The sequence below is a fragment of the Magnolia sinica genome, chromosome 9, assembly GCF_029962835.1.
Source record: "Magnolia sinica isolate HGM2019 chromosome 9, MsV1, whole genome shotgun sequence".
Taxonomy (NCBI): Eukaryota; Viridiplantae; Streptophyta; class Magnoliopsida; order Magnoliales; family Magnoliaceae; genus Magnolia; species Magnolia sinica.
This window is the reverse complement of record NC_080581.1, coordinates 49,414,115-49,428,704: the sequence shown is the minus strand read 5'-3', so window position 1 is coordinate 49,428,704 and position 14,590 is coordinate 49,414,115. Positions and strand designations below refer to the sequence as shown.

Below are 14,590 nucleotides of genomic sequence, written 5' to 3'. Positions count from 1 at the left end.
GCACACAAGTGGGACACCAGCATAATTTGTTCTATCAGTTTTGTGCTTCTAAGATGCAGTTGCTAGAAATGAGCAGTGTAAAAGAAAAAAATTGAACAAACTGTTTCTATATGTGCTGCCCGACACAGTACAAGCGGATGTCTGATTAGATAGGCACTACCATGGAGGGCCCACAGCTCAAGTATTATATGACCGATCCATTAGTTGCCTGGAAGAGAGAGTCCATAGTCAAAGGGTGAAGCCATTTGAATGGAGAAGATCACCAGATCTGTGTTAGTTTTCAGAGACGGGCCCTCCATTGTATGTCCCACCAGATGAACTGCCAATATGTTCATGCATGACGAATGCATTTGTTTTAGACCAAGGCAAGATTTCTATGCCCATGAAGAAGCTTTTCCTTGTTAATAAATTGGGTTTAAAGGGACTCCAAAGCCACATGCAAATATTTACACTTAGATTTTCTACATTTGGAACTAGATACGACAACATTTGATATACAATACAGCATGACAAGAATACATTGAGTAAGATCAAATGCAAATGTTTGCTGCTTCATCATATACGCTTGGCTGCTTCATCCAGCAAGCTCACTTACAGGCACACGGTCCATGACATTAGATGCAATATTCGCATTTTTTTGCAGAAATGGATCAATATCGGGCAATTTAGGTACCTGTGGCCAACAAAATATCAACATGGGCATGTTAGCTGTTAGTAGTGACATTTTCTTTTATATATAACACCAACTACCATAGCCAGGAGAAACAAAAAGAGCCACGAAATCGCAAGTCTCTTGATGCCAAAGAGTACCAGACTTGATAACAAAATTCCATTTGCTCTTCCATAGAAAGCATCCTCCCATCTTAACACTAAAAGAAACTACATTGCCTTTCAAGTTTTGAGGTCGAGAACGAAGGGCAATACACTCATGAGAGAGCACTCAGAACACTCCAGTATTGAATAAGCATGCATGAAGTGATGAAACACAGAGACAATGGAGAAAGTTCAGGCAAGTCAATCCATTTCTGCCACGAGTGTACAACTTCCTCTCTCTATCCCCATGTGCAATAACCGTACAAATTCTGAGATTCTTCACGAGAAATTCCTAAAGATCGAGAATTCAAAGGAACAATGATAATAAAAAATAGACTGACTGATAAAAAATATTTTTTTGGATAGAAGGGACATGGGACTTTGAAAAGAAGAAGGAAGCCAGTAAAAGAGGGGGTAGTAAAAAAATCCAATTGTGCGATCTGGATCATATTAAGGAACAACATGGTGTAAACACGTGCATTTTTTTACCATGTAAGAAGTATCACTACTATCTAATACCAATGAGGATTGACAGAAGTAACAAACGTTATAGCAAATACATGTGACTGGCCATGTGCTTGGTATGCATGATGTAGTTGTTGTCATGCACTAGCACAATGGGGTGGTCTCTTTTTTAAAAAAACAATGATGATACTTTAAAAAGGCCAAGGCCAAAGAATACACATATACAAACAAAAAACAGCTGAAACTGAGAACAAACACTACAAAACTGAAAAGAAAACTTGGATCTACCCTTAAACCCATTCTTCTACATAGAGAAATGCCCTTTTGATAACTTTTGATGCTCCTCTGTTTTTGTTTCTGAAACAAAGTTCATTTCTATCCCACCATAAGGCCCATAGAATCGCTAACAGCTTAATCTCCACCCTTTTCTCCCGGATTTTCCCATTCCCTCGCCATGCCAAGAGATGAGAAAATCCTCCATTGACTTCGGAAACACCCAAAAAACCCCAAAAGACTAGAGAAAATGATCCCACACTTCCTTTGCAAAAGAGCAATGAATAAACAAGTGATCCGCATATTCTGCATCTCTGAAACACATCAGTTAGACGTTTGGAAGAATCATCTTCCTCTTGCAAAGATTGTCAATTGTAAGCACTTTATTCCTCCCCATTGGCCATCCAAAAGCCACCACCTTCAAAGGAGCACCATAACGCCATAGATAGGCAATTGGAAATACTCCATATTCATCTCTTTCACTCAGACCATGACCTAACAGACAAAGAACCAGCCCTTGCTTTTAGCCACGTGATGGAATCCACATCTGAAAACACTAGAGAAACCTTTGCTAACAGTTGCAATAGATGGACCAAATCTTCGATCTCCTCATCTGCCAGATTCCTTATGAAAATAGGAGCCCAAATTACCTCTTCGCGTCTAAATGAAAAACAATTGCTCACCTTCACTCTCTCTTCCCTTGCTAGCCCTGCCAATGACGGAAACCTATCACTTAACTTCACGTCTCCCACCCACCTATCTTCCCAAAATCTAATTCTATTACAATTTACCAACCCCCAAATTAAAACCTATACCATCCAAAACTCTCTCTTTTAGGGACGCGACTGATTTCCAAAAATAAGAAGTTCGATACAAAGATGATGCCTTCATCACTATCCCCCTTCCTCTACCCCATACTTTCTCAATATAACCTCCCTCCATTTAGCTTCTCCCTCTAACCCAAACCTCCAAACTCATTTTCCCAATAGCACTAGATTCATCACCTCTAACTTTCTAAAACCTGCACCTCCTTGATCTGTGGATTTACACACTTCTTCCCATTTCAAAAGATGGAACCTATGTTTCTCTCCCAATTCTCCCCACAAGAACTCACTTCGTCTCTCTAGAACATTTAGAATAGACATTGGACATTTAAAGAGAGACATAAAGTAGACCGGGAGATTTTAATAGATGCTGAAATCATAATCATTCTCCCTCCCATTGATACATACCTATCTTTCCACTTGGACATCTTACTTTCATACCGTTCTATAACTTTGTCCCACATGTTTTTCGCCGGTCTCCCTATGCACAGCGGTAAACCCAAGTAGATTGTCGGAAAGAAAACTTCCCGACATCCGAAAATGGACACAAAATCTTGAACCTCTTCTTTGGGTATTTATACCCCTAAAAACTCGCTTTTTGATATATTGACCTTCAAACCAGATACAACCTCTAAACTTACTATAATCGATCAAAGATTTTGTGCAAAGAATTCATCCGCCTTACAGAATAAAAGAGTATCGTCCACATATTGGATGTGAGAAATCTAAAAATTCATATTATCCACTCTAAAGCCTTTGATCAAACTGATCCGAACACCTCTGTCTAACATTTTACTGAGAGCATAGACAAAAATAAAAGGAGATAAAGGGTCGCCTTGACGGAGTCCTTGAGAAGTGGCAAAGAAGCCCTTAGGCAAACCGTTCACTAGAATAGAGAATTTTGCCGATCTCACACAAATACGCATCCAAGAACGCCATTTTGACCCACAACCCAACCTTCCCAACACATAATCTAGAAACGGCCAATCGACATGGCCATAGGCCCTTTCAATATCTAGCTTGCACAGTATGCCTTTCTCCCCTTTCCTAAAACAAGAATCGACACGTTCATTTGCCAGTAAAGAGTAGTCAACAATCTGCCTTCCATCCACAAAGGCCCATTGAGATTCTGAAATCACACTACCCAACACCTTTTGAAATCTGGACGCCGCCACCTTTGCTAATATCTTGTATGGGCCACTAAGCAAGCTAATAGGATGGAAGTCTTTCAAACATTCAGTCCCTTCCTTCTTAGGAATCATCATAATAAACATATCCCCTAATTATGTCGCTATCAAGCTTTCCTCAACAAATTCTTGCATAAAGCATAAAACATCTCCCGTCACGCATTCCCAAAATTTTTGAAAGAATGCTAGCGGAAGTCCATTTGGCCCTGGGGCTTTATCACTGCCTAGCTCTGACACTGCTTTCTTGATTTCTTCTTTAGAAAAAGGTTCTTCCAAAGAAATTGCCTCTTTTGTCAAAATTGTCTGAAAATGCAAATTATCAAAAGACGGCCTATGTCCCCTAGGTCTTTATAATATTGGACTATGTATTAACAAACTTTGACTTAAAAAATTAAAAAAAAAAAAAAAAAAAAAAAAACAAAAAACCCACGCACACACACCCCATACACTCACACCGTAGTGGGTTTTCACCACCTATGGATATTCGGACCCTTGACCGGGTGTTGAAACTCCAAAGAGTCTTCCACCTGAGCAAGAGTAAGGATCCCACAAACTTTGACTTCCCCTCTATCCTTTCCCCATCCACCAATAACAATGAAATTTATTTGTTCATGCTCTTGTACTTGAAATCACATGAAAAAATTTGTTATTTTTATCCCCTACTTTCAGCCATGTTGCCCTTGACCTTTGCCGCTATTTTATTTCTTCCTCTCTCAGTCTAGTGTTGTATTTTGCACTATATACCTCTTTCCAAGCTTTTTCCTCCTCTAATAAATCCTCTTTTTCTTCTTTTAAATCTAACCTTTGAATCTTTAAAAGGAGATTGTTCTTTTCCTCTTCTTGACCACCAAGGACCTCTTTTTTCCAATCCTCTTATCTTTTGTTTTAGCAACTTTAATTTTTTGAATACTGTAAAACCCGTGCCCCCTTGAACTGAGGAGGACAATCACCACTCAACAATGTTTTCTTTAAAACCCTCAACCTCTAACCATGCTAGCTCAAACCGAAAAGGATGCGACTCTCAGTCTTCCTCATTCACCTCCAAAAGAGCCGGACAATGATCTGAAAAAGGTCTAGGCAACCCACTGTGATGAATCAACAGATATTTCTCAGCCCATTCAGGGGATATTAGGAATCTATCTAGCCTAGACTTGATTGCCGATGTTGGACCATTCAAACTTGTAAACTTAGCACCTCTCATTAAAAGATCTATCATTTCATTCTTCGAAATTCATTCATAAAATTTTTTCATACTAGTTGAAATCCATACTCCATTAGACTTTTCATGGAGAACTCTAACTACATTGAAGTCTCCTCCCACAAACCATGGAACATCCCACCTATTAAGGCATAAATCCAATTCTGCCTAGAACTCATCTCGATGTTTCGATTTAGACGGCCCATACACTGGAGAGAAGCACCAACTAAAACTAGATCCCCTCTCCTTTAACAACACTGACACCGAATATGTACCTATCCAATTGTCCTCTTTACTCCAGATTGCCGAGTTCCAAATCAACAAGATATCTCCTGTTGCTCCTATCGCATCCGTTGCTAACCATTCTTTTTGTTTACCCCACCAAATCGAATTTATCAACCCTTGGTCTGTTTCTTTCAACTTAGCTTCCTGAATCACTACTAACTAGATTTTGTAACTTTTACACATCTTTAAACTGCCCCCTTTTTTGCGCACACCCGAAACCCTTGACATCCCATGTCATAATCTTCATTTACAACTCAACTATACCCACCTATCTCCCCACTGTTGAAGTCACTGATGTATTGCCTTCATTTCTACTTCTCACTTCCAAACTCTTTGTTATGTTTTCTTCATTCATGCTCCTATCTTGAATTCTGACCATATCTCTGACACTAATCTAAACCTGATTTGGGATTATTGGTCTTCCCCTTTCTTCAACCCATTCAAAGTAGGAGATGTAATCCTCTGGTCTGTCCCCAAAAGTGACCCCAACTAGCCACGCTACCTCTATCATAACCAACTTTATTCTTTTCATACCTTGTGCCATTGTAATCCTCTTTGTCTGCAATTGTGCTATTTCTGAGTTTGACAAGTTAAGTTGTAACAAACCCTTGCCCTCTACCACCCTTTTGTCCGATTGTTGCTCGATAGCTAGAGTAAGCGTGATTGGATCTTTGAGCGAACCAAAACCTTGAACTCCTGACTGAATTGACTTTCAAAAGCTTCTCCCACATCAAATGGGATCCAGTCTTCGTTTATAGTATGAGAATTCTGTCTCACAATTTGACAAGAAAGGATCCTTATCTACAATGATCTATCAAACATGGTCGGGCTTTTGCAAAATTCTGTATCATCTGGAGCAATTTTTGTTTGAATTTTTCGTAGCACACACAATCGCACCATCTGCTATAACTGAGAACTCGCAAAATTTTGACGACGTCTCGAGCAAAGGTATGCTATCCTGAATAGAATCACTCTCGAGCTTGATTTAGAAAGGAAGGAGTTGTTCAGTCCACTGCATTGGGTGCGGCAGGGAATGCAAGTTGAAGGTTTGTGTCAGGGTCAGTAGAGGATTTGCTTAGTTTTGAGGCAAAGCATTGTCGCATGTGACTACTTAAAGGCTCTTCCGAATGTGCGAAAATAGCATTCCGATTCTCACGAATTGAAATTTCCGCAAGCGACTGAGTACAAGGCTCTGCACTTCGGTTAGAAAAGAGAGCCAAAACATCATTCAAGGCCTGTACACGTGTCTTGATCTGCTTATTTTGAGAGATGACATTTCCTCTCCCCACATAAATGGTAACACCATGCGTTTGATTCCCACTCTTCTGATTTCCACGTCCCATTCCGAACTAGAGAGACTCCCTCTTCTCTTCATTGGCCACTGGAGTTGCGGCACGTGCCCTCCTCCAGGTTTGGTAGTCCACAGGATATGGAAGATGGTACTCCTTTGTCATTCCGGTCGTCCACCATTATCGTGCAATTTCTCTCTTAGCCTACGAACCTCTTATCAGCTTCCTGCTCTTAAACAACTGCCACCACAAGCTTTACCGAGCCCACCTTTAAGCCAATCGTTTCCGAATATTGAGTTAGTTGCTTCTTTCTTATTCGAATTCTTTCGAAACGCAGTTCTTTGTCCGTCTGTTCGACTGTCAATGGCTGCCCAGTGCAAGCTCCAATTTCTTTAAAAATGTCATCCATCCAGAATTGCAATGGGATGTACCATGTCTAATACCAATGTTCATGCCATCCAAAGATCAACCATTCGTCCCATTTTTGAATCTTTATAACAGTTCCATCTCTCTGATCAAGCTACACACTAAGAAAACTGTTTTAGCATGCTTCTGACTTCCCAAGGATACCAGCATAATGTTTTCCTGAAGCACTTTGACGACCATATCTTCTTCTTTTATCACCTCACATTTGCAAGTTAACCAGAGGGAAAGATCCGAATCTCATATTCCGGGGTTAACAAAGACTATGAAGCAATGCTTGAAAGTTCTTAAAGAATTGACTAGGACTTTTGGATGGATCGACCCTTCCGGACCTTCCTTTGTAATGTTCCTCAAAGCCCATCTATTATCCAAGTATTACGTATAACCCCTGTTTCTTCGAGTCCCTGTTCAGTTTTATTCAGCACTACATCTTTAAAAGATCGCCCTACCACTGAATCTGTGACCGTCTTTGAAGGCCCTGCGCCAACCCAAGCCTCTATCGTTTGAGGCTTTTTCATGTTTTCTTTCTGAGGATTCCTCCTCTGTTTATCCCCTCCTGGAACTCCATTGACATTTCTCTCTGGGCCATATTTCTCCCTCTGAAATCTTAGTTTATTTCCCCCCAAAACTCTCCCCATTAAGTTTGTGAACTGCCTTTTCCAGTTCCTCTTCCAAACTCATTCGGACAAATGCAAAACCTCTACTTTCAATCGAGTTTTTTCACCGTGGGATTACAACTTCCATTACTATGCATGCACACGAGAATACTCTCTCAAAGTTCACTGGTTTCCAAGATTCAGGAAAACCTTCTACGAACAACATTGGGAAGGCTAAAAAAAGGAGGTGTGTTTCTTCCCCTTTCTTTCCTCTCCTTTCTTTTTCTAATAACTGTTTGCCATGTGCCCACATCGTCTTCTTCCTCCGATGGTGAATCATCATCCCTGGTAGACGAGACCCGTTTTCCTTTTCCCTTGCTCACACGATAGATCTTTTTCACCACTCATGTTCGCTTTTGGGATTTTTCTAGTTTTCATCATTTTTCTAGAGGCTGGTTTTCAATGGGGTGGTCTTGACAAGGTTTGCAAACAATAGATTAAGATGGCTTTGAGGGAATGCTAATCCATGCAAAGAAGTTTGCCCTGGAACCACAGTTTGCAACTCCAACTACACCATGTGTATGGTTGAAACCTATAGCTGAGTTGGAGATTTGGATGGTCTAGTTTGTGGTACAACTATGCCATATGTATGGTTGAAACCAAGTGGGATCCATTGATTTAGTGGCTTGGCAATTTCTACAACCTTGCCATGTGTACGGTTGAAAACAACCAAGGTGCTCTATACAGTTGGGTAAATGATTTGGATGCTAAGGATTGCCATAAAACAATGCTGTGTGCACATTTGAATCAATTTGGACAGTTTGGATTGTCGTACAACTGTGCCATGTCCCATGTGTTTGGTTGCAGAGTCATGTCCATTTATACAATTATTTTTTTTAAAGAAGCACCAAAAGGCGCAAGCTAATTACAACCTAAAAAGGAAAAGAATAATCTTTAAGCCTCTCAATAGAGGAGGCCCATTCAATTACAAAACCATTAGCCCTCAGCCACACCCAATCCACATTACTACTAACATTCTTAAAACACTGCCCATTCCTTTCCTCCCAAATTGCCTATAAGCCAACCAAAAGACAGAGCCTCCATATATCCCTATCTTGCTTCAAAATTCCTAAACCATGCCAATCCATGAAAAAAATTGTCAACTGTCTCTGGCATTGCCCATAAAATGTGAAAACTCCTTAAAATTCCACTCCAATGTGACAATAAGTTAACGAACAATGCACAAAAAGATGAGCGACCATCTTGGTGTTTGACATGCACACAAGGCAAATATTACGGATCACCATTCTGCGCTTCTGAAGATTATCCATTGTCAAGACTTTTCACATAGTAACACACATGCCTGTTTCAACTTTCAACAAACTTGCCACCCCTCTGATCTAATATCGCGTGGTAGGAAAGATTAAACAGAAAAGAGCCCTGATTTTTCTTTTCACCGCGCCATCCTATCATGATCTCTTATGATTGGAATGCATAAATAAATGTGATCTAGGAGTCTAATCAACTCCACCTCATCGTCGATCATAAAACCATGGTGAGGAGACCAAACAATGGCATCGCCATAATGGAAAAACACCTCTTCACCGGAACATTACGAGCAGTGGCAAGCTGGGCCAATCTCAGAAACATATCTTGTAATGATTCCTCCCCAATCCAAACATCCTCCCAAAAGCGAATCTTCGCCCCACCCAAGCACAAAGCCATCCCCTTCAAAAATTCCAGTTTAACAGATTATACTTTTCTAAATTGCCAAGGCTCTATACATGGAAGAGTCCTTACTCAATACACCAACCTCCTCATAAAACTATATTTATACAGTTTGATATTTAATTCGCGTGAATGAGGAAGTTTGTCTAGATGCCACCACATGCTAGTATGTCAAATTGAGACGAGATCTAATCCATCCACCAGGGTCTCACTATTATGATGTTTTGGCCCAAGAATCGATTTGATCCAAGGCAATGGCCGGCCATTATAGACTGTTATGTTATGGGCCAAAATGGCTATTACGGCCCCATAACAATATTTTTAAAAAAACCAAAAAAAAAAAAAAAAAAGAAAAGAAAAAAAAAATGTGAAAAGATAATAGAAAAATTCAGAAAAAAAAATAAAATAAAAAATGAGAGGATTCAAAACATGTATTCTTTTCTAGTTTTGAACATGTTTATGAAGGTGTAAAAGGCCATTCTTTGGTAAGAATGATGTCTTGAGCTGCCCAATGATATTATTAATTTGATAGTCTTAGACCGACTCCAAAACTCCTATATTTAATATTTTAAGTATCTAATATCAATGATGCAATACAAATTTGAGAAAAATAAATTCGTATGAATAGTAATGGACCAATTTGGATACACTCAAAGGCCCTCAAAACGGACCAAAATTCATGCAATTTGTTGAACTTATCTCACTAATGTATATATCCCTAACCACTTGACATCATTTCCCTCAAAAATTTGAGAAAAAATTAAAATTAAAATCAGATGAACAATGTCAAGCCAATGTAGGACCACTCGAATGACCCTAAAGCAAAACCAAAATTCATGCAATCCATGACATTCACCCCACTAATGCAGATCCCCAAGCATTTGACACCATTCTTCTCAAGAAATTCGTGATTTTTAAATTAAAAATAAAAAATAAAAATGCCACTATTCATCTCAAAAGTTACTTGAAACCACAAAAAAATAAAAAATAAAAATAGAAATAAAAGAAAAGGAGATGAAAATAATTGATTTGGTGTAGGCATGCATAGATCTAAATTATATACATGTATTTAAACAATCTACAATCCAAATATTTTATAAAAGGTTTAAAAAATAATAAATAAATAAAATAAAATAAAACCCTAAAAAATTGGATACCGCTGGAAATTATATAAAATTTTAAAAAAAATAATTGAAAAACTATATAAACATGATCAAATCGAACACAAATATACCAAGATTTGGTCGATTTGGTAATATAATGTTGAACTAATATATTTGTAGCAAGAAAAATTAAAAATAAAAAAATAAAAATTTACCTATTTTTTCGATATTCCCCAAATTTAACCCCGAAACTTTGATTCTTAGAAAATGATTTAAATATTGTGTTTCAATCTTCAAAAATTGCACAAATCTAGTCGAAAATGGATTTAAAAAAGCCTCAAGAAGCAAAATTATCAAAAAGAAAAGGGAAAATGGGAAAAAACTGAAAAACATATGTCAAAGGGGAACATATATGTGTAATGGGCCTGGGCCATTGTGCATGGTCATAACTCATAACAGACTATCACGGGCCCATTATAGTCTGAAATTTTTTATACAGGCTGTTACGACCTCGTATAGCATAACGATCATCACATATGTTTATGTTGGTTTAATCTACTATTCAGGTGACCCACGGTTAAGAAAACAAAAGTGCACCTCAGAAAAACTTTACAAAGCTTCCTATGCAGTCCACTACATAGTGGCCCACTTGGTCAATAGATTAGCATAATTTCTTGGTGAGAACATTAATTTGCTCAGACCTACCTAAATATGTAAACATGTCTTTTAGCATCTCCTAAGTTTCACTGAAAAATTTCACCTTTACCTCCGTGTTTCCCTAATGTTTCCCTCACTCAACGATATTTTTCCAGATACTAACGATAATATTGTCAATATCCATATGAGTTTCTGTATCCCTAGTCATCGATACATGTAACAATATCAATACACCATACAATGGGTCCACCTAATGGATGGCTTGGATATTTTACCTATCGACTGCAATATCATACATCATGGCATGTGTGTTAGTTGACTTTGAATGAAATGTGGGCCTAGCAAAGCCCACAATTTTTTAAAATTTCCCTCAAGCAGAAGAGTAATTGCCCTTAGCATGACCAGTGTTCGAAATATCGGTATTGCATTACGTATCACATCCTTGGGATACAGATACGTATTGATTATCGCACGGGATATATCATTTGTATCGGGTAATTTATCGCACTTTTTGAGAAACATGGGGAAACATTGGAAAAATGATTGAATGTTTCAATGAAGCTTTAGGGATTGTTGAAAGATACCTTAATACACACATTTAAATCATAACATATCAAAAAAGAAGTGCACATAAAAGGTTTTCTTTGTATAGGGTCCTAAGCTATGCGTTGTTTAACTGAACTAATGCAATTATAATAAAATTGAATGCATAACAGTTAAGAGTGTATGTGATGATCATTTCATCAAACACTCCTAAATAATTCGAAATTAATATCAATTGATAGCTGGCTGAAGGGAAAATTTGAAAAAAAAATTTAATAATGTTTAAATAATTTTTATTAATTTTTAATTAAAAATGATTTTTATTTTTTGAAAATTGACAAGGACTTAACAAATTAGTAGAGCAACCCTCATAAATGCTTGATTTCATGTTTCGAGTTCAACATTGCAAGCAGTTTGGGAGAAATTGGGAAAATTTTGAATTTTCCACAAATCAGACCACCTACACACAAATTTCAAAAATTAGTGTGTATATGATGATCATTTCATCAAACTCTCCCAAATACTTCGAAATTAGTCTCAATTGCCAGCTGGTTGAAGGAAAATTTCAAAAACGAAAAAGCATGGAGAACATGAAGAACCAATGGATATTGAAATCAAAGCTCCAACTCTATGCTTTTTCATGCAAAACATGAAGAACCAATGGATTTATAACCATTTAACATTGATTTAACATAATTATATATAATAAATTTTTTTTTTAAAAAAAAAAACGGAATCAAAAATTAAAAATGCTCACCAGATCGAACATGTGGGATATATCGGCACTACCTATGTGTTTCATATCGCATAGGTGGGATACAAGATATATCGTGGGATATACAGCCGATATTGTCGATATTTAAGACATGTTGCATGACATGTATACCACTACGAGTGCAGGTCGTGGGCCCATCAGGGTGTGCACATGGCATCCATGATTCAACCCATTCATTAAGTATACACCCCCAAAAAAAAAATTGGGTCAATCCAATGGTAGTGAATTTGGAGGTTTTTGGATGCTTATCCTTTGCTTTCTTGGGTGGGGGCCTGAGTATACTAGCATATCGAACTATAGGAGAATCAAAACAACGAATTAGACAAATTAAGCAACAAACTAAATAAGCCTATCCCAAAAAAGCTGAGTAATTCTGATAAGTAACAAATTGCAAACTACGAATTCGAACTTGATTTGGTCAAATTGCGATTCAGCTATCTATGGGCTTAACCAAAATGCATGGAACGTAAGCAGAATTACATAAAAAGACAGCGACTCCAATCTGTTTTGTGATCTCCCACTCGAAACAAAATGCATAGCGGTAACCCAATCCAATTCTAAGTGGCACATGCAAACAAACTGTTAAAGTGGCTCAAGCTTCATCAGAAACTAAAGACCATAAAGACACATGCTACAAAGAGAACAAAATTGACATTTCATTGGAGAAATGGAAAAAAAAGAATTATTTGGCATGGGCATAAAAAATAACTGAAGAGTTTGATTAGGATAATAGGAAGCAAATAAAAGATATATGGTGCAAACCTGAGCCAATAAGTCAATACTACGCCGTAAGAGGCGAGCTAGATCCCCCTCATCCATTGCACAATCCATCACAATTTCCCGCCAAGTTAAGCCAGAGGCCCAAGCCTCAACCATGCCAGAGAATTGGCTATCTAATTCACAAGGTATCTACTCACACACATGATGACATCAGTACACTAACTTTTGAAGTTAAAAATAAAAATTAAAATCAACAAAATGAAAGAGAAATGTTTATTTTACTAATTCACTCACATTTACCCCATGTTTATCTTGGAGTTGCAAGAGTGAGCTTCTCTGCTCATCCAACAACATTATGGCATTGACTACTTTAGTGGAAGGTTCATATATATAGCTGCACTCATAGAAATAAAAATTTGAGCAAAATGTGTCATTCAAAAATCCATTTACATTCAATTGCTGTTGACCAGAAAAAAGTATTATCTTACATTCAATTGTTGTTGATCCATAGAGAATTGTGTCATAGAAGTTTTCGAAGGGGAGCTCCACTTCCATTTTACATTACAAATATGGCTCATGTGGTTATGAGATGATGCATTCATGGTCATCTAACTTTAATTACCGTCAAGAGTATGACCATGAACACGAACAGGGAGGGATAAGGGTATGGGGTGTGACACAGTCGCCATTGGGAGCGACCGTGACAATTATGATGACTGCTCCACAGATGGGCAAACTGGTGCACTTTGCTGAGGGGGGGGGGGGTACTGGTGATATGTTGTAGTACCTTGCATGGTATCATCAACTCACAATCTCAACATAATATTGCATTTCTGTGGAAAGGCAGCAATATGGCCGCCTTGGTAGGAACTGGGACAACAATTTCTAGCCGCCTCAAAATTACATGTGGATCTAAGATGAATGTATATTTTGTTCATTTTAGATTTCTTTGGTATTCATTGCATTTTATTGGTCGCATTATATGAATGATACGAACTCATTTTTATATAGTTGTATTACTTATGGCTAACAGCTAGGGTTTTGGTCCTTCAAAAATGGAAAACAATTATGAATTGTTATTTTTCATAGTGGTTTGAGTTCTAAATATGCCCTCAACATCTAATGTTTTACTGAAAAATTCCACATTTCTCGTAATATTTCCCTAAACTATGATAAGATCCTAATTAGTTGGGATAAGGCTTAGATGATGATGGATGATAGCGATGATAACGTTGATGATAATGATGTGATATTTCCTGTTCTTTCCATATTTCAAGGGTGTTGTAATGCATGGTGTGATCTAGATATATAAAACATTACTTAAGGGCATGTTTGTTTCAATACAAGTAGGGTTGAAAGTCGGGTGGGTTGGGTCGGGTTGGTGCTCAACCCTAGCCCAACCCAAGGTTCCTATACCTCAACCCTAACCCAACCCAACCCAACCTCGGGTTGGGAATTCTCAACCCAAGCCCAACCCAAGCGGGCTCGGTCGGGTTGGCCGAGTTGGTCGGGTAGATATATGCTAATATTTTCATTACTACATTAGTCTATTATATTTTCAATACACGTCTTATTTTTTGTACCTATAATTTTTTTAATTATATATGTAGTTATTTATCGTAAAGAAGTTCATTTATTCTAAACAAACATGCTAAAATATAGAACAACTACTCCTTTAAAAGTTGTATTGTGTATCAAGTAATCTATTTGG

The 14,590-nt window shown here is 37.9% G+C and overlaps 1 protein-coding gene across 1 annotated transcript in view; it reads right to left on the bottom strand.

Annotated features, from left to right (window-relative positions):
- Nucleotides 1-371: 371 nt before the first annotated feature.
- The window catches only part of LOC131255423 (DExH-box ATP-dependent RNA helicase DExH15 chloroplastic), a 145,670-nt gene continuing 131,451 nt past the window's right edge, over nt 372-14,590 (bottom strand). Inside the window, exons 14-16 of the mRNA XM_058256127.1 lie at nt 13,174-13,273; nt 12,922-13,068; nt 372-673 (exon numbers count right to left, since the gene is read on the bottom strand). Coding sequence (XP_058112110.1) covers nt 575-673; nt 12,922-13,068; nt 13,174-13,273 — 346 coding nt within the window. The 3' untranslated portion in view covers nt 372-574. The remainder of the gene's footprint in view (nt 674-12,921; nt 13,069-13,173; nt 13,274-14,590) is intronic.